Raw genomic sequence first — 21,731 nt, 5'->3', positions numbered from 1 at the left:
GGCTCTGTGTATTTTCATTAGTGTATTTGTGTATCTACAGCTGAATGTTTTATAATCAATAGAGAACAAACCTATAGAAGTGATGTTGATATTTACTTTTTTTTTTTAAATGCATTACCAGAAAAAAATGCAGTGCTACAATCTTCTGAGAGTTGTGATGATAGAAATACAATTTTGTACAGACGCTCAGTCCACTCTCTAGCGTACTCAAATGAACACACTTCCAAAGAATTACAGCAATAATGAACAGCATAGAGAAAAGATGTGGACACACATGCAAATTAGGAAGAAAGGAGCATTTACATTTTTAGACAGAAATAAACAAATGATGTATTGTGCTGAAGAAGGGATGAGTGCAGATATAATAATCAGATAGTATCAAGCTGCAGAGAGAAACATCTGACTCAGGACAGAAAATAGTGTAATACTGTATATAGGGATTTTTACATTTTGCTTGAATCTATATTTTCCTTCTTTAGAAATGGACCAAACTCTACATTTCATTCTTCTTCTCATTGGTTAGTGTGTTTATGGTTTATGGTTTCATTAGGATTGACCCTGTTATGATCAAACCCTCTCTTTCACAGCTCTCTTCTCCGTATCTGAATGTGTTCAGCGTCAGTATCACTTTATAAATGAGATGAAGACCTGGCCTGAAGCTCAGAGATACTGCAGAGAGAATTACACAGATCTGGCTACCGCTGACAACATGAACGACGTGAACGAGCTGAAGAAGAGTGTGAAAGATGGTGGTGTTCAGCATGTCTGGATTGGGCTGCAGAAGACGGGTCGTGATGAATGGCAGTGGTCTTCAGGTGAACCTGCGCTCTATCTGAACTGGGCTTCTGGACAACCCGAAGGCAAAGATGATTGTGCAATGATGTTGAATGGAAAATGGGAGGATTTGCCATGTAGTGATAATCGTCATTTCATCTGCAACAACAGTGAGTGCAGCTATTTAACATTACAACCATTCATTGATAGATTTTCCATTTACTAAATTTGATAATAAGCACTATATTTAATTTGATATTGTATATAGAAAAGACTGGATATTTATCATACTTTCAATGTTCATAGACAATATTTTCTAGAAAAAAAAATGTCTAGTCCATGTAGGAATGAAAGTGCATTAAAAACTATTAAACACTGTGTGCGACTATAATGGTTTAAAATGACAAATATACAGTCCAGTAAAATGTTTCTGTGGACTAGTTAATTAACATTTAGCTGCAGTGTAACATCTTCCTCTGTTTGACGTTTCTTTCGTCTGGTTCTTTGTGTCTGAATCACGTATTCCTGAGAGGAAATATAATGCACAAATACACAGCACTTCAAAATCATCATGATGTTCACTAATGTTAAATCATTAAAATGATCCTGAAGATATGGTGAATATTCAAAATATCAGCAGCTTTAGAAAGAAAAGGTTTTGAATGACATGTTTCTGATGTCTCCACCACTGTTCCTGTTCACATTTAATCCATAAAGCAGCATAAGAATAATGAACAAACTGATTCATATATGTGTTTCCATTTGTTTTTCTTACAGCGAACACAGGACTCGTTTTTGTCAATCAGATGAAGAATTGGAGAGATGCTCAGATATACTGCAGACAGAATCACACTGATCTGGTCAGTGTAAGAAACGAGAATGAGAATCAACAGGTTCAGAATATCATTAGTGATAATCATTCATCTGGATCACATGTCTGGATCGGTCTGTTCAGAGACTCATGGCAGTGGTCAGATCAGAGTAACTCCTCATTCACATACTGGAAGTCTGCTGAACCAAATGGTAGAAGTGATGAGAAGTGTACAGTGACAGAACCAAACTCTCAGGGAGAATGGTTAGACATGACTTGCACCAAGACATATCCTTTTGTGTGTCATGAAGGTGAGCAGATCCTCACAAAACACACACAATTCATCATCACCTCCAGTTATCTTCAAGTTTACGCTACATATCTGACATGATCAATTCCACAGTGTTTGTTCTGCATGTTTTGTTTTGTGGATCATTGTCTCTCTAGTTTCTGCTTGTGCTTTGTTTGGTTTCCAGATAAACTGATTGTGATCAGAGAGAATCTGACGTGGTCTGAAGCTCTGAGATACTGCAGACAGAAACATGTGGATCTGGTCTCGGTTCATTCAGAAGAGATTCAGCATGAGGTGATGAACGTGGTTAAACGGGCGTCTACTGCTGCGATGTGGTTGGGTTTACGTCACTCCTGCACTGTGGGCATCTGGTTCTGGGTGAGTGGAGAGACGGTGTGCTATCAGAACTGGGCTCCAGGGAACGGCACATCAGAGGAAGACTGTGAACACACAGTGAGATCTGGAGCAGTTCAGTCTGCAGGAGATCAGCGCTGGATCAGCCGTCCTGAAACTGATGAACTCAACTTCATCTGCAGCAGATATTAAGCTTGAATGGATGCACTTTCATGTAAGATCGTGTTCACTTTATCTTCATTTCCAAGTATCACTTGATTTGGAAATTATAATATATAATCATTTCAACATCAGTAGGCAGTTGTACCTGATGGTTGTGATGGCTGCTTGCGAAACACTACACTGCAAAGCTTCAAAACTTTTGCAAACCATATGTTTTGAACCAGTTATTAGAAGCACATCTCAAATTGTCAAAGTCCCGTGATTTCAGTAAACAAAGTTTCAATACATTGTATTTGTTTCAAAATGGATACAGTTTCAGTGGCTTTCCGCTTTGAGAATATGAACCAGTGTCTATATGATTTTTACCTGATTTCGGATCAGATTTAAAACTTTGAAGACATTTTTAATGACACTGTATAATCACTGCCTAATGGTTAAAAAAGTAGAAATTTGTTTACTTCAAGCTGTGAATTGTGCTAATTGTTCTTCGGAGGGTGTATTCTCCTCCAGACGGATGATTTTTTGTTGATTCATCAGTGATTCCTGTGACTTATTTTTTCAACAGTTTAAGAGCGTTTTTGGACAGAATTGCTGTTAATGCATCATGTTTTTCTTTTACGAACTCGTTCAACTTGTCATTTACTACGTTACTTACATGCTATTCTTTCTTTGTGTGGTTTACTTCAACATGACTAATTCTGTGAGGGGTCAAAAGGCACCACATATGTAGTTAAACTGTTTTTATCATGACATAATTAATGTAACTGAAGAATGCTGTATGTATATTGTATTTTAAGGACCTCTGCATGTGTTTTTGTGCTACTTCTCTCTCTCTCTTACATTAAGTTTGTTGTAATAATCATGTCTTTATATTAGAAATGACATCACAGGTGACGAATGGATACTTTCAAAGACAATGGTGTGTTGTACTTCTGTGAATGCTGATGATTTATATTGAAATGTCAATATTGTATTCTAACATAATTAGCTAACCATATATTCGAGTTTTTCTCAATCGATTTGACCCATTTCTCCAAACTGAGGTCACTGTTCTCAAAACACTGATCTGAACACTTTGTAATTGTCCTAAACAGAGTGAGCGTTTCCATTCATTTCATACAAATCATGCAAATCATTTTCTCAAAACAATGTGAACAAAACTAATGTTTTCTCAATAGTTAATACAACCAAGTTTTTCTAAAAATAAAATGGCATGAATAGACATCAAAAAGGCAAAAACAATGTGATTTATTTTAGGTTTCAGGATTTTTTTCTTCTAAACTTTGTTTAAGGATGATTCTCAACTATAAAATATATAACCAAATGATTTGATATACCATTTTGTTTTATGCAATATGTGTGTAAAAATGTCCATAAACTGGTTTTCCCATTAAACACAGTGTATCTATACTGTATCTAATTTGCATATTAATGGGTTGCTGTTGGGACAGCATGTTGAAAAAAGAATTGTCATAACGGGAGTAATAATTGGCCAGATTTTCATAATAATATCTAATATTTCATAACAAAATAGATATACAATTTATTTTCCTATTCAATTGTTATGTCTCCCAAAATGCATAATAAATGATTTTAGTCCAGGTGTCCTCTACAGTGGACATGTATGAAATGAAGTCATATCTGAATTTGAAAACCCATAACATTTTCCTGAGATGTCGCTTTATGACCAACAATTTGAAAAGTATTCAGTTTTAAATGACAATTACAAAATATAATCATATTTCCATAAGGATGTAAAATTTGTCACTAAATTAAATTTAGCCATCTTTAAAGATCTATGAGAGGCAGTGGTCCTGGTGAAACATCATTTAGTATCTCTATAAAGCCCTGAATGTGCTCTGTACAGGACATCCAGACTTACAACCGTGACATGTGAGGTCTCAGAGAAATACACTGAAATAGAAAGTCCACTACAGAGGCACAAACTCCAGAGCTGGGTCTCAGGAGGATATGTGACTGAGCTCTGGACTTGATCTCTGTGAGTAACATTGCATCTCCACTCTCTGTTGTCTTCTTCATTCAGGAGCAGGGCTTGAAAACGGTTCCTGCGTTCCTCTGTATTAGTACCGGTCCGAAATCGGTTCGAGTAGAAAGAATAAACAGTAAGGTTAATACTGTTATTTTTAAAATTGTCTTTGCCTGTAATAATAATAAAAATAATAATAATAAAGTACAGTGTTTTCTTTACACAAAAAGAAAGAAAAAAAAATACAGAAAGAGATGGTATCTTAACCCGGTGCGCTTCACAGCCAATACAGCATCATCTTTTCTAGATTTTTACATTTTATTAGGCTATTATTCAGAAATGATGAAGGCTAAAATGCTGGTAAATCAAAAATGTTTCCAAACATTATAAACACAGTTATTAGTTTCTCTCCACAACAAATCCTCTAAACTTAAGGATAGCCTATAGGCTATAAAAACGTCATTCCAAAAACAAATTAAAGGTGAAACTGATGCCTACCTCTGTCACTCGGCACGAATCCAAATGCTTCCATATTCTCGACGCATAGCCTATTAAAATATTATTTACTGGCTTTTACTTTCATCGACGTAAAACATCATCCTTCACATCCGCTATATATCACGCTGAACGCAACAGATTGGACAACGGAGCTCTGTAACTTTTTACTCGTTTCTTTAACTGTATTTTATTTTGATAATGAACTGGCTGCAATGTCGCAAAAATGCGTGTCTTTGTGCGCGTGAGGTGCCGGCGCGATATGGTTGATTATACAGATACAAGACATCATTCAAAACTGTCAAGCTATTGCAAAACTAATAAAACTGTAAAGGTTTTGCAAAATAAAGAAAACTACTTTCTGTGTCTCCTTTTCCTTTCTGAGAACGTTGGAATGCGTCAAAATGAACCGTATAGGCCTTTTTTTGTTTCTTTTGTCAATCTGTCAATGATTTACGTGAAATATATTTAGTGTATAGAATATTCTTTTTTATGTAATATAGTTTTATTGTGTTTTCTCCGTTCAAAGAAGCGATGTTGAATGCATTTACTGCTGTCGGATAAACTCTAACGCCGGTGTTCTGATGATTTGTGCTACCCTGTCAGATTTTGCTACCTCCCATTAAAACAGATGGTAGCAGAATTCATTGCCATTGCGACTAGAGTTCACAGCTGAGCGCGAGCGGGCATTTCACTCGCTGGATGCGTCAGCATCACATCTGCATAGTCTGTACTACTTGAATTCCTGATTGGTTGACAGCAAATTTCAAATATTAAATAGAACGATAAAATAGCGTTATTAACCGGTTAATGGCCATTTCAAATGTTCGATTCTGTTCGGAACTATAACATTTGATTTCATTTCTGTTTCCGGTACTGTTCCAGTCAAAATTTAGTTCGTTTCGGGTTTTCGTTTTCGTTCCATGAACCGGTTCAGAGCCCTGTTCGGGAGTGTTGTAGTCAGAGTGATGATACAGTGATCTGATGAGAATATATCTGATATCTGGAGTCTGATATCTTCAGTTTAACACCAGCCTGATTCACCCAGAACAGCTCAATTCCCTCAGAACAGATCCAATCATCACAAGAGACTTCAGCAAGAGAATACAACTGACAGAAGAGAGTCACAGAGCGGCCTGCACTGATCTCAGTCTGTGAGGATGAGGATGATGAAGAGACTGAAACACAAAATAACACACACATCACACACTCTACAATCATCATCAGAGTTTAAATGAAGAACTTGCCAGTTTTACATTGACTACATAATCATAAACGTACCATGAAGAACATGCAGATATAAACACGAGCATCAGTTCTGTGTTGTTTTTGTTGTCCTTTCAGACCCATCCATTGTTGGCAGATGTAAGACCCACAATCTTCTTTTGTGATGTTCTTGATGTTCATATGATCTATTGCAATGCAGACAAAGTTAACGAACATCTGGTTACCTGTTTATTCATTAAATCATTTCCGATCAGTTATTTTACCAGTCTCAGTTAAATTTGGGATACTTCCATGACTGATACAAATCTGAGGATAACCATGTACAAGAAAATCAATGTGGTGAAAAAAACCTGCATGTTTTTTTTTTTTTTTTTTGTACTTATTTGTACAGGAATTTTGCTCTTCTCTCCTTCTGATTGACAAACTTCTCAACTACTTTCTTATTGAAGTCAGGAATGTCTTTGACCAGTTTCTTCTCAATAGAAAGCATTGCCAGAGCATTAAGGCGATCCTGGGTCATTGTATTTCTTTCATTGTAAGTAGAAAAGCACCTCTCTGACTCTGCTGTTGTCATAGGCGTGGAGATTATGATCTTGAGAAGACTGACAGTCTCTGTGAAAGTACTTTGAAGATTGTTCTCAATGAGAAACTGGTACAGAGGAACTGCACCACTGCCAACCCTAAACTCAGGCTTCTCATAGATGAGGGACAGTTCTGTTTTGAGCTTGGCCTTGTTCAGCACGGGGTATGCCTCCACGGTTGTTTCAAGTGCTGATTCAGGAAACGTCACACTGTGTTGTGGAAACAAATCTCCGTGCAGCAATGTTGCACTAACAAGGTGCTGGGTGAAGGAAAACCGCTCCTTGGAATGAATCAGGATGGTATCACATACCTGTAAAACATTTTTATCAAAGTGATTCTGAGTGAACACAACATGCACATTATATTATTACTAATGTTTAAACTCCAGTAGCTATTCCTCATTGCACTTTACTTCTCCTGATCTTGAACTTGCTATTGGTTTCCTAAACAAAACAAGGTCTACAGTAGCATTTCAATAAATAAACCACCTATTTTCTGCTACACTCTAAAAAATGCTGGGTTGTTTTTTCAACCCAAACGCTGGGTTGAGGCTGCTGGGTAGGACGTTGGGTTGTTTTAACCCAGTTTTGGATTGAAAATTGGTCTTGAACATAACCCAGCAGCGCTGGGTTGGGAACGCGGACGTGAAAGAGAGCACGCACGTCACGTTAACGTCGGACGACACCAGCGCGAGAAGCCGCCATTTTCTCCGCCTGAAAGAAGCGAGAAGCGAGTGAAAGACGTTATTAGTGGTGGAAATTTTCATTCTTTCCAGAGACTCGTTCGTTTTTCGTTCGTTCACCAAAATGATTCGTTCAGATTCGTTCACTAACTCGTTCAGTGACCATTTTTCCATATTACACAAATACGTCAGCAAAATAAAAACCGATTTGGCTTCATTAAAAAGTGTGCCCTTCTCATTAAATGAATAAAATAAGTCTAAATAAGTGATCAAAGTCATTACTCTTTTTATCTTTTAAATTACACTCTTTTCGGATGACCAATGCACAAGTGTTTTTTTATTTGTTTGCATACTAGGCTAGTTAACATTTAATTGTTTAGGCAGAGATTTACACGTTCAAATCTGAGATTATGTTAAACGAGGAGTTATTCTGTATGTAAAATATGAATATAAACAAGCGTGCACAGTACGGATACCTGTGCTTTGCATCCGCTTTCTGCTGATTGATGAACTAGATTGACAGAATGGCCGACCTACCCGGTCAACGAACTGGGTATAGCTACCAGTTCGTTCAATTCGTTCACGAACGGGAGATCTCTCTCTCGTTCAGACTCAAAACAGAGCCATCTCGGTCAATGATGCTATTATATTCGTTCGTTCGATCCAACCAATTACATGCCCCTTCTAAACCTGAGCTGAAATGCTATTTGCTGACGTGAGTCACGTGACGCAAATGAGATGGGATGACGTGACGCAAATAATCAATACTGCCATATTTTTTTATGTTTCACAGGCTGTATCCGAAATCGCCCCCTATACCCTCAAATAGTGCACTATTTGAGGGGACAGCCATTTTAAGTGGTGTTCGAAACCTTAGTGGATGTTCTCGAGTGCACTCATTCAATCCCACAATGCACCGCAAAAACGAGTGTACAAGCGATGTACACTCAACGGCTAGAGAATCCCCAGAATGCACTGCGAGAGTCGCGCGCCGAATGAATTCCCGCGTCTCACCAGAAGATGGCGCCCGCAGCTGAATCATCCATTCATTGATTTTAGAAGCGCTCGTCCACGGCGGAATACAGTGGAATACAACAAAGGTACACAATTAATTGTAAATTGACTATTAGGGTTTATACATAATTTCCGTGACAGAGTTCTAGATAAATCCTTCAATCTTACTATTGGAGCTGCCTGTATCAAATGATTATTTAACAGGAAGCAAACTATGCAAAAGCGGCAGTCCTTCCGGTGCACTTAGTGTCCGAATTCACTCACTCGTTTTCATTCACTCCTTCAAGTGAACTATATGAGTGGACTAATGTAGGGAATAGTGAATGAGGGTATAGGGGGCGATTTCGGATACAGCCACAGTTTTTAAACAAACAAAAGTGCATGACATGACTAACATAATGAAATATTTTTTTATTTAAAAGTATGTAACTGTTCAAACATAAAACAACAATAATATAAATAAATAAAACAAAATGATAAATAAAAAAAAATAAAACAATAATATAAAAAAATAAAACAAAGAACCAGTTGTTCGAACGACGAACGTAATAATGAGACGAGATGTATGTATGTAACAGTTCATTTGACTCTTTCAAACTCAAAGCAACTCAATGAAGGGCGTATTCGTTCACTAGATTCAACAAATCACATGCTCCGTCCTCGTATCATACTCGAAGGCTATTGGCTCGAGGTTTAGTCATTCTTTGACAGATGAAACGGTCCAGAGCTACGCATGCGCGCAATAGCGGCGCGCTGCGGTGGAGGGAGGAATTTCAGTGAACGAGAAATATGAGTCAATGGATTACGTGAACGAGAATGATTCGTTCACCTAAAAGATTCGTTCAAAAAGAACGATTCGTTCACGAACGTAACATCACTAGACGTTATGGTAAGTAAAGATTAAAAATGTAAAGTCATAATTCATAGTTTGTGTCCAGGAGCATTTTGAGGTTTCATGGAAGGCGGAAATAGTCCGAAAAGAGCTTATATTGAAAAATACGCGGCTGCGGTTTTCGCCTCAGAAACGGTCTTAACGGCCTTTTTTTTACTGAACGGAAGAGATACTTTTAATATAACGTCCGTGAGTGTCTTATGTCATATTTACATAAGATTTTACATTATCTGCACCTTTCGATGTGTTAATAGACTGTTATTAACACATTTACATGTTAATTCGTTTTCTTATTTTTCGCGGTTAAACTGAATGTAGTTTCCTAAAGGAAACGGCGTTATGTAATAAAGACTATCTTAATTATTTTGAGGCTGATGAAGTGATAATTGTTATAAGTAATGTTTTTCATGTAATATTTCAGACTAGTTGAGCTTGTGTGTTAATGCCCGCGTCGGGAGTTAACGACACCGAGGCCTGCTCGTGTGAGGACGCCATATTCTCAGCTTCTTCAGAAGAGAGGGAAAGATAACTTCACAATCCTATGTTATCAACATTTTTGTTTTTGTTTTTTTAAACTAAGAGTAAAATAATGTTTGTTTGTTTTTTTGTAGATGTTGAAAGCCAGAGACATAGGAGAGCATCATTCTTTTGAGATTGATGTAAGTTATTTTTTAGAAAATAAATGTTTCTGTTGTCTCCTGCCTGTTTATTTCACATTTGGATGCAACAACAGTGTGTTTACGTGTTCATATTTTATGTAAACATTGATGTCTGTGTTTTTCATTGCAGAACTCAAACCAACTTTGGAGATGTCTGATTTGGAGAGTCATCATTCTTGGTCTTCCTTTCTTAAAGGAATAGTTCACACAAAAAGTAATTTACTTGCCCTCATGTCATTCCAAACCTATAAGACTGTCTGTCTTTACAACACAAATGAATATATTTTAAATTTTCTCATATTTTTTTGTTAATCCATTGAGAGTCTAGATAATCTGTATTTTCAAGATTCATAAATAGTTATTGTTGAAGTAATCCATTCCAATATTTATATATAAATAAACCTTAAATTATATGATAGCGAATGTCTGTTCAGAAGAAAATATTGGTCTCCCAGACTTGCAATGGAGGACAAAGCTTAAGAGAATATTAAATATATTTATTTGTGTTCCAAAAATTAGCAGAGTTTGTATGGGTCTGGAACAACATGGGGGAGAGTAAATTATGACCATTTTCATTTTTTGGTGAACTAACCCTTTAAAGAGCAGCCCTCCACGTACATGGAAGATTGTGAGGTATGTGAATGTCATGTCTGTTTTAATGTTTCAGTAAATAAGTAGCTTTCTGAAAGCAATATATTTAAACAATATTACATGCCCTCACACTAGTGCTGCCACTATAGCATTCGAGAGCGCTGTGGTAGACAGACATTAAACAACCACACAAAGCAGATTAAATTATAAAACAGACTATTTACCTATCCTTGCAGATGTGGATGCACTTCTATCTGAAAATGGATAGTTTAATTAAATGTTTTTCTCTTTTTAGGCCACTGATGGAGAACAGGCGGTGACTGGGATGAATGCTGGTCAAAGAGGAGAATGACATTTCCCCCAAACTGATGCAACAGTGGTATTAAAGGAGGACGCTGCCCTGGATGTTGTAAAAGATGTCACATGCTGTGCTGATGGGGCTTCTTCATGACTACATCAGTTATGCTAAAGAGATCATGAAAATTGACAGTGACGCATGATCTGAATTCATGGACTATGAAACAAACAATTTGAAAATGTTAAATGTGGTGTTTAGTAAAAGTGGAGTTTACACTCTGTCATTTATACACATGCTCCCATTCTTTCACACACATGCATCTGTTGAATGTTATAATATCAGTGTTAATGTTGTGGTTTATTTGTGTAATGTTGTACCAGAATAGTTTGTAAAGGACTTAACTATTAACTAATTGTACAATTATTGTATAATAGTGTTTTTGTATATTTTTATGTAATATATAAAATTTACCAAAAAAGTCCAATTTGATCAGAAGTTATATTCAACAAATGTTCAATGCTTCATTTATAAACTCTGTAGCTGTTAATGCCATACTTTTCTGCATTTCTTCTTACATGCATGTTACTTTTTGACTGTTTTCTCTTGTTTTTAATAAATATTTACCTTTTGAAAGTCATTCTTTGTGTGATTTTAAAATGAACAAGATTTGTAGGTTTAATTTGGGATAATTTTAGCCTAGCAATGTAGTAATTTTAAGCCATAAAAAAGCAACCCAGCATGCTTTTTTAAACATAATAACCCAACTTGCTGGGTTAAAATAACCCAGCGCTGGGTTGCCAAATAACCCAAATTGGGTTGTTTTTAACCCAGCAGTTTTTAGAGTGTACATGTAAGGATATTATGTACTCAATTATTTTCCCATTTGTATGGATGACAGAAACGTCATCATGCTACTTGTGACTGATCAGCACTTTTTTGGTACTGTACATGCCATGGCCCATCTGTTTTATAACTGTGATCTATATGTTTTATATACTGAGGCCAGCTACATAGCTTTCTTAGATTAGTCTTAAAAGTTAGCGATGCAATTCTTTTCTACCAGTACTGAGCCTGCTTTCAGTTCTTACCTTTATCAGTTTAATGTGAGGGGTATACGAGAACAGATTAAGAGGAAAGCTGTTTTTTTGTTTTGTAAATCTTTCAAGGCAGATTTTTATTTTTTATAAGAAACACATGCTTTAGCCTCAGATTTTAATTTCTGGAAAAATCAGTGGGGAGACAATATATGGATGTCTTATGGAAACAGTAAATCAGCGGCTGTTGCTATATTAAAGAGCTCCTTTCAGGGGAAAAGCCTAAAAAATGTAGTTCATGACTCAGGAAGATGGATCATTTTAGTTGTTGAATTTATGGAGGATATTTTTATTTTAGGTAATATATATGGCCATAATAACAGCCAAAGAAACACACTTCTTTTTGCTGAATTTGAAGAAAAAAGAAATGCCTTGTTAAATTCTTTTATTAATGCTAAACTTATATTTGGGGGCGACTGGAACTGCATAAATGATCCTATTAAAGACTGTCATCCTCAAAGATCCTTAAGAGGCACTTATGGAGAATTTAATCATCTCTGTTTGCACTTAAACTGTTGTGATGTGTGGAGACAAAAAATCCAGTTCACTTGGAACAACAAAGATTTATCTAAGAGATCCAGGATTGATTTTTGGCTTATTTCCAGTGAATTATTAGATGATGTGGAAGAAACAAAAATAGAACCCTCGGTTTTTTCTGATCATAATATGATCACTTTAGCAATATGCATACGGAACAGATCAATTAAATTTAAACCAAATTATTGGAAATTAAATAATACACTTTTGAGTGATAAATTATACAAAGAAAAAGCCATAAAAATTATAAATGAAAATTTGTCAAAAGCCAAAAAAGATCAGATATATGGCAAACATTGGGACTATACAACATTTCAGATCCGTAATATGGCAATTAAAAGGGAAAATAATTATCCAAGGAAAAAAGAATGAGGCAAGACAGAGTACTTAAGGAAATTATTCTTATTTATGAAACGGATGAGCAAACACAAGCTGATATTAATATGTTAATAGAATTACAATCTGAATTGGATAATATCGATCAAACTTTGGCACGGGGGGCCTTCATTCGTTCTAGACGGAAATGGATAGAACATGGTGAAAGGAATACCAAATATTTTCATAATTTAGACAAAATAAATATTAGTGTTAATAATATATATAAACTTAAAATTAATGAGCAGATATCCGAAGCAGATAAACAATTTCTGATTTTGTGGAAGATTTCTATAAAAAATTATATTCTGAACAAAGTAGCCATATTTCAAATTTTCTTTCTCATATTAAAAATGTTGCACAAGGTATTGACGAAACTCAGAAAGAAGTTTGTGATCGAGATATATCCTTAGAAGAATTAAAAAAGAATATTAGTAAGTTAAAAGACAATAAATCCCCGGGGAATGATGGCTTAACAGGTGAATTTTATAAAGTATTCCAAGATCTCTGAAGTTTTGTTATTGGTTTTTAAGGAAGCTATAGAAGCCCGTAAGCTCCCCCCATCTATGTGTCGAGGCCTAATTACATTGTTACCTAAACCTAATAAGGATTGTTTGCTTCTTGACAATTGGAGGCCTATAACATTAATTAATAATGATACAAAATTGTTGTCCCACATTTTTGCTCAAAGAATAAAGTTATGTTTAGATACAATCATAGATGATAGTCAGTCAGGCTTTATGCAAGGACGACATATTAGCAATAATATTAGATTAATCTTAGATTTAATTGATTATAAGGATTATATAAATGATGACAGCTACATTTTATTTATAGATATATATAAAGCCTTTGATACTGTAAAACATAATTTTAGCATAAACAAGCCTCACTATTTAAATAAAAATAATTGATGTCATTTGTATAATCAAGGAGGCCTGAATGTGATTGATTTTGTTACATCTAATACAATTTTCAAGTTGAACTGGATGAAACATTATATTAAACATAAAGATGAGATATGGTATATAATTCCAAATCTTATCTTTGAAAAAGTTGGTGGCATAGAGTTTCTTTTGAGTGTGATTTTGAGGGCAACAAACTCCCCTTTAAGTTCTCATTTTCATAGACAGACTCTTTTATATTGGATTCTTATATACAAACATAACTTTTCTCCTCATAGGCAGATCATTTGGAATAATAAATATATTAAATATAAGAACAAATCAATTTTCTATACTAATTGGGTTAAAAATGATATTTTAATGGTCTCACAGTTGATAAATGATGAAGGATATTTACTTACATATACTGCATTTCTTGAGAAATGTGATATTCCAATACCTCCACGTGAATATTGTTTTGTAATCGATGCAATTCCAGCAGGATTTCTACGGCTTTTAAAGGGCTTCAGTGAATCTAAACCATCAACATTTAAAAAAGAGTCTTATTAAACGCTATTGATATCAAAGATAGATATTAAGATGTAATAATACATTTTTTAGATGTTTGATTCATTGCCCTGCAACATTTCGAAGTAAGTACTTCTGGAATAATCACTTTGAAAATATCAACTGGAAATTGATTTGGACTTATAACAACAAATTCTGTGTCACAAATAACGTTAATGAAGTTTACTTTACAATTATACACATAATTTATCCAACTAACCATTTTCTCAAGAGATATAGAGCTGATCTTTCTGAATGTTGTGTTTTTTGACTGTTTTGCATCTTTATTTTTTAATGTATGTATGTTCAATTTTTCTGGATTGATGTTGAATATGTATTTACTAGGTTGAGTGGATCTACAATTAATATAAGAAAAAGAGATATTTTATTTTGATAAAGATATGGATAAGAGTCACATCTTTATGTTAAATCTTCTAATATTATTAGGTAGGTTTTATATACACAAATGTAAATGGTCAGAAAGGAAGCCCAATATCTCCCACTTCAAAGTTGATCTAAGGATTTATTTAGAAACTCTTCAAGGCCTTTCAAATCGGAAAGAAACCTGAACTATGAACATATTCAAAGAACTAAACGCCTCTTTTTTATTGTGATAATTGATGTATACCCTCCTTATGTTTTGTTTTTGTTTTTTTGTTGTTGTTTTTTCCAGGAAATATGAATACCATGTTTGTAACAGTTTATTATATTCTTGAATGTAAATTGTTCATTATATACAATAAAAAAATGAGGCATTTAGTATATCTATGGTTGTTCCCTCCATAGACATATATATATATCTGGTGGCCCCGACATACACTCAAAAAAAAAAGTTGTTGAATGAACTTAAAAAAATTATGGTAAACTTTTCCACAAAATTTAATTACATTTTTCCAACAAAATCTAATTTGTTTGAAATTATTTGCTGTAATCTCGTTGTATAAACTTAAATTCCTTCAGTGAAAATTCAATGGCCAACTCAATACGATCACATGTAGTTTAAATGAAAGTGATACATTGATGAAGTTTAACTATAATCAGGTAGAGATCCTTATACACAAATAAATTATTGCTGAATTTATTTAATTTTCGGCATTTTCCAACTTACTAGGCATAGCAAAACATTGTATTGGTACAGCTGTGGTATGCCCATAGTTGTTTACTAACAATTTAAACAACTTTACTTCAGGTAAGCATTGGCAGGTCCTCAATCCAAGCACATGCTCTACACTTTACCACAATGGTAACCCCCCAAAAACACTAACATACCAGAAACTCTTTTAAATACAAACATAAAAGAGCATTAAACATTAACAAGTCTCACAATGTTATCATCTTAATAAAAATGCCTGAAATAACATTTTATTTCAAGATTTACTCTCCTTATCCAGCCGTGCAAAGCATGATGGGAAGGGGAAATCCACTTCCTAGTTACAAAAGTAAAATAATTTATGTTCCTTCAAATTGAAAATATTGAGTTGAGTCAAAACGCAACTGTTTCAAGTCAGTTTAGCACAATGCAATTGTATAAATGGGAAACCTAACATAATTGTGTTAAATGAAAATATTTTTTTTAAATAAACTGAACAGTGTTGGAAAATAATTTTTTTGAGTGTATTATCACACTCCCACGAGTTAATATGTTGTGGCCAGGACAAAACTAGCCTAAGTGAACCGAACATATCCCCTCCCGGTCGCAGTGAAGCTTCGGTCGACTTTTCGGAGATCATCTACTCTTCCCTGTGGATGACCTCTGACCTACTTTCTGTACGATCTGAATTTCTGGCTTTGAATTTTAAATATTGAATTTAATGCTCCGAATTTCTTCTTCATCTTGAAAACTTGAAGCTGTATTTTTTAAAACTGGATATTTTCATTCAAAGAATTCAGAACAAAAAATCCGCTGTTTGAAAATACGTCTATTAAAAAACTGCTATAAAAAAATCAGTTGTTTAATTTCAAATGTTCATTATTCAAGTTTAAAAAATTCAAATCCAGAACTATGTTAAATGCCACATTATATTCAGTTTTGTTAAATTATAAGCTCCATACTTGATAAAGCGATTTATGAGTCAGTAAGAGTCTCTGGCCTTTGATCCGCTCTAGATGGCTTCATTCATTCATTCGTATGACATTTACTCAAATTTATATCTGATATCACGGTGCAATACTACATCAAATATTCAGATGTATACAGTAGGCCTACTTGTCAAAACGAAGGTATTTGATTTTTAAATGTTTTAATCAATAATACTCACCAAGGCTGTATTTATGAGCTCAAAACAAAACAGTAATATATGAATATATAAGTCATATAAATGTCAACCCAGATTCACATCAGTCAGTCATATGTAATTTCCACATGTTTTCTTATTCCACCTTTACACTACAGTTAACAGATGCATCTGATTATTATGAATCTAATAATATCTGAAACTGATCAAATCATGCAAACATGTAATATGGATGTAAAATAAACTGCATATGTCAGTATACTGGACATTGAATGATTACTCAAAATTGTTACATTAAAATCTACAAAGTTTACACAATAAGTTGTTTTCTCAAATATTATATCAGTAAGACAAAAATATTCAGGTAAAACATGGAATAATATAATCTTACTTTTCAGACAGTTTGAGAGATGAGGAAACTATATCAGTTTCACTGATGATTGACTCCAAACATAAAACCCAGGATAGAGCGTCTGAGTGAATGTGGTCTGGACTGAGTGGATGAGGTTCATTGTGTCAGAGACGCTGTAGAAGGACAGAGTTCCTGCTCTGAGATCCACATACACTCCTATTCTCCTGCAGCTGGAGCCAACAGGGAGTTTAGTCTCTTTATTATTGTGACGGAATGAGAAACTGGAGCGAGAGCAGAACAATCTCCAGGACTGATCATTACATCCAAACAAACACTCATACATAGATCCCTTCCTGCTGATGCTCTTATATGACACTGATATAGACACATTACTCCCACTCCACTCAATCTCCCAGTAACAGCGTCCACTCACACTCTCTCTACACAACACCTGAAGATAATCAAATCTGTCTGGATGATCAGGATACGGCTGAGGTGTGTTAGTGTAAGTCACCACTCTGTTCTCTTCAGACAGACGGAGGCGTTCATGAGCAGTGTTTGGATCCAGAGTGAACTGATGGGAATCTGATGAAGAAAAACACAAAAAACTAACTGTAATCAGTGGTTGTTAAAGTTAAACTGTAAAAAACTCTTTGCTCAGACTGAAAAAGTGATTTTTTTGAAAATGGATTCATTTTATTTGGTTATGCTTTTCTTTTCTTGTACATGAACACAAATGCTCACACATTCACATGCAGGTCTACAATTCACACACAAGCACAGAAAGCTGCAGATATCTGGACAGAACAGACAAACAAGTCAAGCTGCATTTTCAGAAAAGTACTGGATTTGTTGTATTGTTGCTATGATGATCAGTCAGTATTAAAGTATGAATGAACTATTGGGCAGCACGGGGCACAAAGTAACACAGGGTCAGCCTCAGAAGTCACTCCCACGGAAACTTTTCTGGAAACACTTCAGGAATGTCGAAGACGTCATCTGACTGGTTGAATTAAACCGGATTTCCGGGAGACGCGAGTGTCGCGTTTATTTTCGGTCCGCCGGGAAACAAAGATGGCGTGGCGCCAAACTCGCTCAAGAAAGAAGAAAGCTGTCGTGTTTACAAATGAGACGACGAGCGCTTATCAGGGTCAACTAAACGCTGGATTTTCAAAAGTATGTGAAATATTTAAAGTTCGCGGCATAGAATCGTTTAAATACATCGAGAGTTTCACACACCGGTCTGTTATTGTGGCGACATTTCCACGCCCCGAAACGAAACGAACTGTGATTGGTTGTTTGACATGTCGGTCAAACGGCCTCATGGGCGGGGCTTGCCAATGAAGGTCTGGCGACGAGAGACTAGGGGCGCGTTCAGACTCACACCGGGGCCCGACGTTTTGCTCCGGTTTCCGGGTTGAACGACATGTTTCCTGGAAACGGTTGCTATTGTATTGTGGAGTGACACTTTCATAAACTTTTCTATGCTCCTCTGATTATATAATGGTAAATATTACAATATCATAGCACAACAACAGTGATCAGCAATAATGATAAGCCTAATACTCACAATAAAACTAAGAAGGTCATATAGATCATAACACAGTCTCGGAGGTAAGAAGAGTAAAAGTGTGCCAGTGTAGATGAAGTATCTCAGTGTGTGTTATTGTGTTTGTTAGTGACTTACATTGTAGGAAGTCCTCTCTGGTCCTGGGAACAATGTTACTGTGAGTGACTGAGAAAATAACAGATATAAACACAGAGAGAAAACCATGCCTGTATCCATTCCTCAGACATTTCTAACATTTTCATGATCATATTAGATGCTGTTTGTCTCATTACAGACAGCAGATGAATCTCTAATATTTTACCAGATATCTTTTTCATCTCCTCTTTGCAGAAATCCTCCAGTTTGTGTCTCAGCTGACGGACAGATTCTCTCACAGCATCAAAAGAAGAGAGGAAACTGACAGAGATGTTTTCTGTAGATTCAGGAGGAGCTGAGAGAGACTGAAGACTCTACAGGAACAACAATCAATAAACCAGAAAAACATCTGATTATTAAAAAAAAGAAATTATAAAATAATAGTGAGTGCAAAGAAATAGTAAATAGAGTGAGAGACATTTCTGGTAAAAGTTCACAAGTCTCTTGTTCCAGCTTCCAAACATGACTGCCTAGAAAAACACCTGCTTTCTTTCAATTAATTCCTCAATAATGTAATGTTTAGCTGCCCACTTAAAACACTGCATTAAATAATATGTGAATAAATATTTACTGTGTCATGACGCATCATTGAGAGAAGTTTAACCCTCTGGTCATCCTCACATTATTATTATTTTTTTATTTAATTGAAATGAATGTATTATATTTTAGTTAGATTTTTTAGTTTGTTTTGTTTTTAATATTTTGTATTTTCAGGTTAGGTTAAAGTTTATAAATTATATTTATGCAGTAATTATAATTAATTTATTACCTCTTAACCGCTGTTTGAGCAAAGACCTGAAAATTACATTTCTATCTGAAACTAAAGACACTTGGCAGATTCTTTCAGAAGTAGAAACAAGTAAAATAGAAAAAAAACAAATCTATAGAAGTTTATTGTTATGCACAAAAATATTATTTTAAAATTTGATATGAATTTTTTTTATTTTTTGGTGTGTGTTCATGTAGCAAGAGCCAAAACCTTTACCAAGCTTCGTCCCATTCCAATAAAGTAAAATAATAAGAATAAACAAACAAAATATAAACATTATTGGACAAAATGATCTAAGAGTACCAGAGGGTTAAACATGCTTAAGACTATGATTTTAATGCTTAATTGGGCAAATAAAAGAGTCATATAATGCGTATTGGTCTCTATTATTAGCATGTTTCATCAGGTCACCTCACTGCTGCAGAGTACCTGACTGAAACCAGTTTTACAGTAAAAACAACATCACGACACAATATTCCTGACTACATTCCCAGCAGCAGAATGATTCTTATTCAATCAGTGTGCTTCAGATAATAAATGTCAGTTAATTAAAGACTCACAGATCTTGCTAAAGTCTACTCTGTTTTTTTTCTAGATCTCTGTTACCTGCAGGAAATGGATGTGATGGTCTGTGTGTGAAAGCTGCTCCAGCTCAGTGTTTCTCTTCTTCAGATCATCAATCTCCTGCTCCAGTCGCTCCATTTGTCCTTCAGCTCGACTCACTGCAGTCTTTTCCTGATCTCTGATCCGCTGTGTCACCTCAGAGCGGCTTCTCTCAATGGAGCGGATGAGCTCAGTAAAGATCCTCTCACTGTCCTCCACTGCTGTCTGTGCAGAGCGCTGTTAGACACACATCACAATCAGCTCTTACTTCAGTGGGACTGAAAGAGGAGAGTCAAACTGAGTCTCAAACTTCTCTTCTTCTCCAAACTCACCTTATGAGACTCCACAGCCGCTCTCAGCTGCTCAAGATCTTTCTGTCTCTGCTGGATTCTCTGCTGGATTTCACTCTGTGTCTCCTTCAAGTGTTTCTGGAGGAGAGATTAAAAACAACAAACCTGAGAAAAATTACATAACACTATCACAAAGGTATGATGTAAAATGTTCTTCTTTTACAGCATTTATAGAGAGTTTTGAGATTATTATTTGCATTTAGGTTAGACATGAAGTCTTCACACATGAAGGGTGTATATACGATTATTAATGTCTTCATTATTCTACAACTATAGCTTAATGTTAATCAGAAATGAACTGAAAGCAATTTGCACCAAAAAAGAAATTTGTGTTTAGTTAGAGTAGGGAAATTGAGCAATATGTGAAAGATGAGTAAAGTTCAACTCCTGCTCAAATGCACAGAGCTGTCGTGTAGTAACACCCAATGGGAGAGTAGATCACATGATGCACCCATGATACAGCTGGATACTGCAGTGAGGAGAAACACTTGAAGTGTCAGCATTCATTTCACTTCATACCTCTTTCTCTTTTCTCTCTGCTGCAGTTGATACAGTCTCATGGTTTTGATGTTCATCCATTGCACACAGCATGCAAACACATTGCTGGTCAGTACGACAGAAAACCTCCAGAAGCTTATCATGTTGATGGCAGATCATCTGCTGCAGTCGTCCAGTGGCATCAGTCACTTTGTGTCTCTTTCCTGAGTGAAACTCCTCATGACGCTCAAAATGAGTTTGACAGTAAGACTCCAGACACACCAGACAGGACTTGACAGCTTTGTGTTTTCTTCCAGTACAGATGTCACACTCCACGTCTCCAGGTCCAGCAGGAACAGCAGCTGTTAGTTTGGTCTTCTTCAGTTTCTCCACCACTTCAGCCAGCATGGTGTTTCTAGCTAAAGCAGGTCTTGGACTGAAGGTCTGTCTGCACTGAGGGCAGCTGTAGACTCTCTTCTGATCCTCTTGATCCCAGCAGTCTGTAATGCAGCTCATACAGTAACTGTGTCCACAGGGAATGGCCACTGGATCCTTCAGGAGATCCAGACACACTGGACACAAGAACTGCTCCACTGAAAAAACACCGGCTTCAGCCATTTCACCGTCTACAGCAAAACAGACACACAAACAACAGCTCAACAGCAGATCAGTTTCAGTTTCTTTTAACTGAGTTTCCTGGTTCTGTGTTTGAGAGACGTGTGCAAAACAAGTTTGTCTGTAAGTCTGTAAACTCTCATACTGAAATGTCCACTAGATGTCAGTCTCACACTGAAATGCAGAGTGTTATTTTTATAAGTTACCCTTACAAAAAAGATTTTTATTTAAATATGCTATTAGTATACTTATATTAAAGTAAGAGGGTACACTTTAAGTCTACCTCATATTTGCTATTCAAACATATATTTAAAATGAAAGTTAAGTAATCTTTTGTCATACCAGCAAG

General features: G+C 35.6%; 2 protein-coding genes and 1 long non-coding RNA gene across 4 annotated transcripts; 2 read left to right on the top strand and 1 right to left on the bottom strand.

Moving 5' to 3' along the window:
• Window positions 1-593: 593 nt before the first annotated feature.
• Window positions 594-2,664, top strand: LOC306868618 (C-type mannose receptor 2-like). Its single transcript, XM_079414879.1, has 3 exons — window positions 594-944; window positions 1,552-1,896; window positions 2,062-2,664. Exons 1-3 carry the CDS (start codon window positions 641-643, stop codon window positions 2,421-2,423), a joined length of 1,011 nt encoding a protein of 336 aa, XP_079271005.1. The 5' UTR covers window positions 594-640; the 3' UTR covers window positions 2,424-2,664.
• Window positions 2,665-9,150: 6,486 nt separating this feature from the next.
• LOC306868619 lies at window positions 9,151-11,473 on the top strand. Its single transcript, XR_013784112.1, has 4 exons — window positions 9,151-9,269; window positions 9,694-9,931; window positions 10,062-10,564; window positions 10,818-11,473. It is a non-coding gene; the product is annotated as an uncharacterized lncRNA (long non-coding RNA).
• A 3,497-nt stretch (window positions 11,474-14,970) lies between these two features.
• LOC306868617 (tripartite motif-containing protein 16-like) lies at window positions 14,971-21,467 on the bottom strand. Of its 2 annotated transcripts, XM_079414878.1 has the most exons (7): window positions 20,810-21,467; window positions 20,273-20,368; window positions 19,944-20,177; window positions 18,735-18,882; window positions 18,551-18,598; window positions 17,297-17,448; window positions 15,348-17,093 (listed from the first exon to the last, which is right to left on the bottom strand). In XM_079414878.1, the coding sequence occupies exons 1-7, from the start codon at window positions 21,383-21,385 to the stop codon at window positions 17,028-17,030; spliced, it is 1,320 nt and encodes a 439-aa protein (XP_079271004.1). In that variant the 5' UTR covers window positions 21,386-21,467; the 3' UTR covers window positions 15,348-17,027. The 2 variants fall into 2 exon arrangements, with proteins under 2 accessions (XP_079271003.1, XP_079271004.1); XM_079414877.1 differs by having other exon boundaries at window positions 14,971-17,448.
• Between the last annotated feature and the right edge of the window lie 264 nt (window positions 21,468-21,731).

Source organism: Barbus barbus (assembly GCF_936440315.1).
Source record: "Barbus barbus genome assembly, contig: scaffold_64, whole genome shotgun sequence".
NCBI classification, from domain to species: Eukaryota; Metazoa; Chordata; class Actinopteri; order Cypriniformes; family Cyprinidae; genus Barbus; species Barbus barbus.
This window is presented reverse-complemented; position numbering and strand designations above follow the sequence as displayed.

Bases quoted from the DNA above. Each gene is read 5' to 3' on its own strand.
- LOC306868617 (XM_079414877.1), bottom strand. From the start codon at position 21,385: ATGGCTGAAGCCGGTGTTTTTTCAGTGGAGCAGTTCTTGTGTCCAGTG. The intron at 20,178-20,272 runs GTGAGTTTGGAG...TGTGTCTAACAG, and splicing joins CGGCTGTGGAGTCTCATAAG to CGCTCTGCACAGACAGCAGT. The intron at 18,599-18,734 runs GTAAAATATTAG...TTATTTTCTCAG, and splicing joins GGAGATGAAAAAGATATCTG to TCACTCACAGTAACATTGTT.
- LOC306868618 (XM_079414879.1), top strand. From the start codon at position 641: ATGAAGACCTGGCCTGAAGCTCAGAGATACTGCAGAGAGAATTACACA. The intron at 945-1,551 runs GTGAGTGCAGCT...TTTTTCTTACAG, and splicing joins TCATTTCATCTGCAACAACA to CGAACACAGGACTCGTTTTT. The intron at 1,897-2,061 runs GTGAGCAGATCC...TTTGGTTTCCAG, and splicing joins TCCTTTTGTGTGTCATGAAG to ATAAACTGATTGTGATCAGA.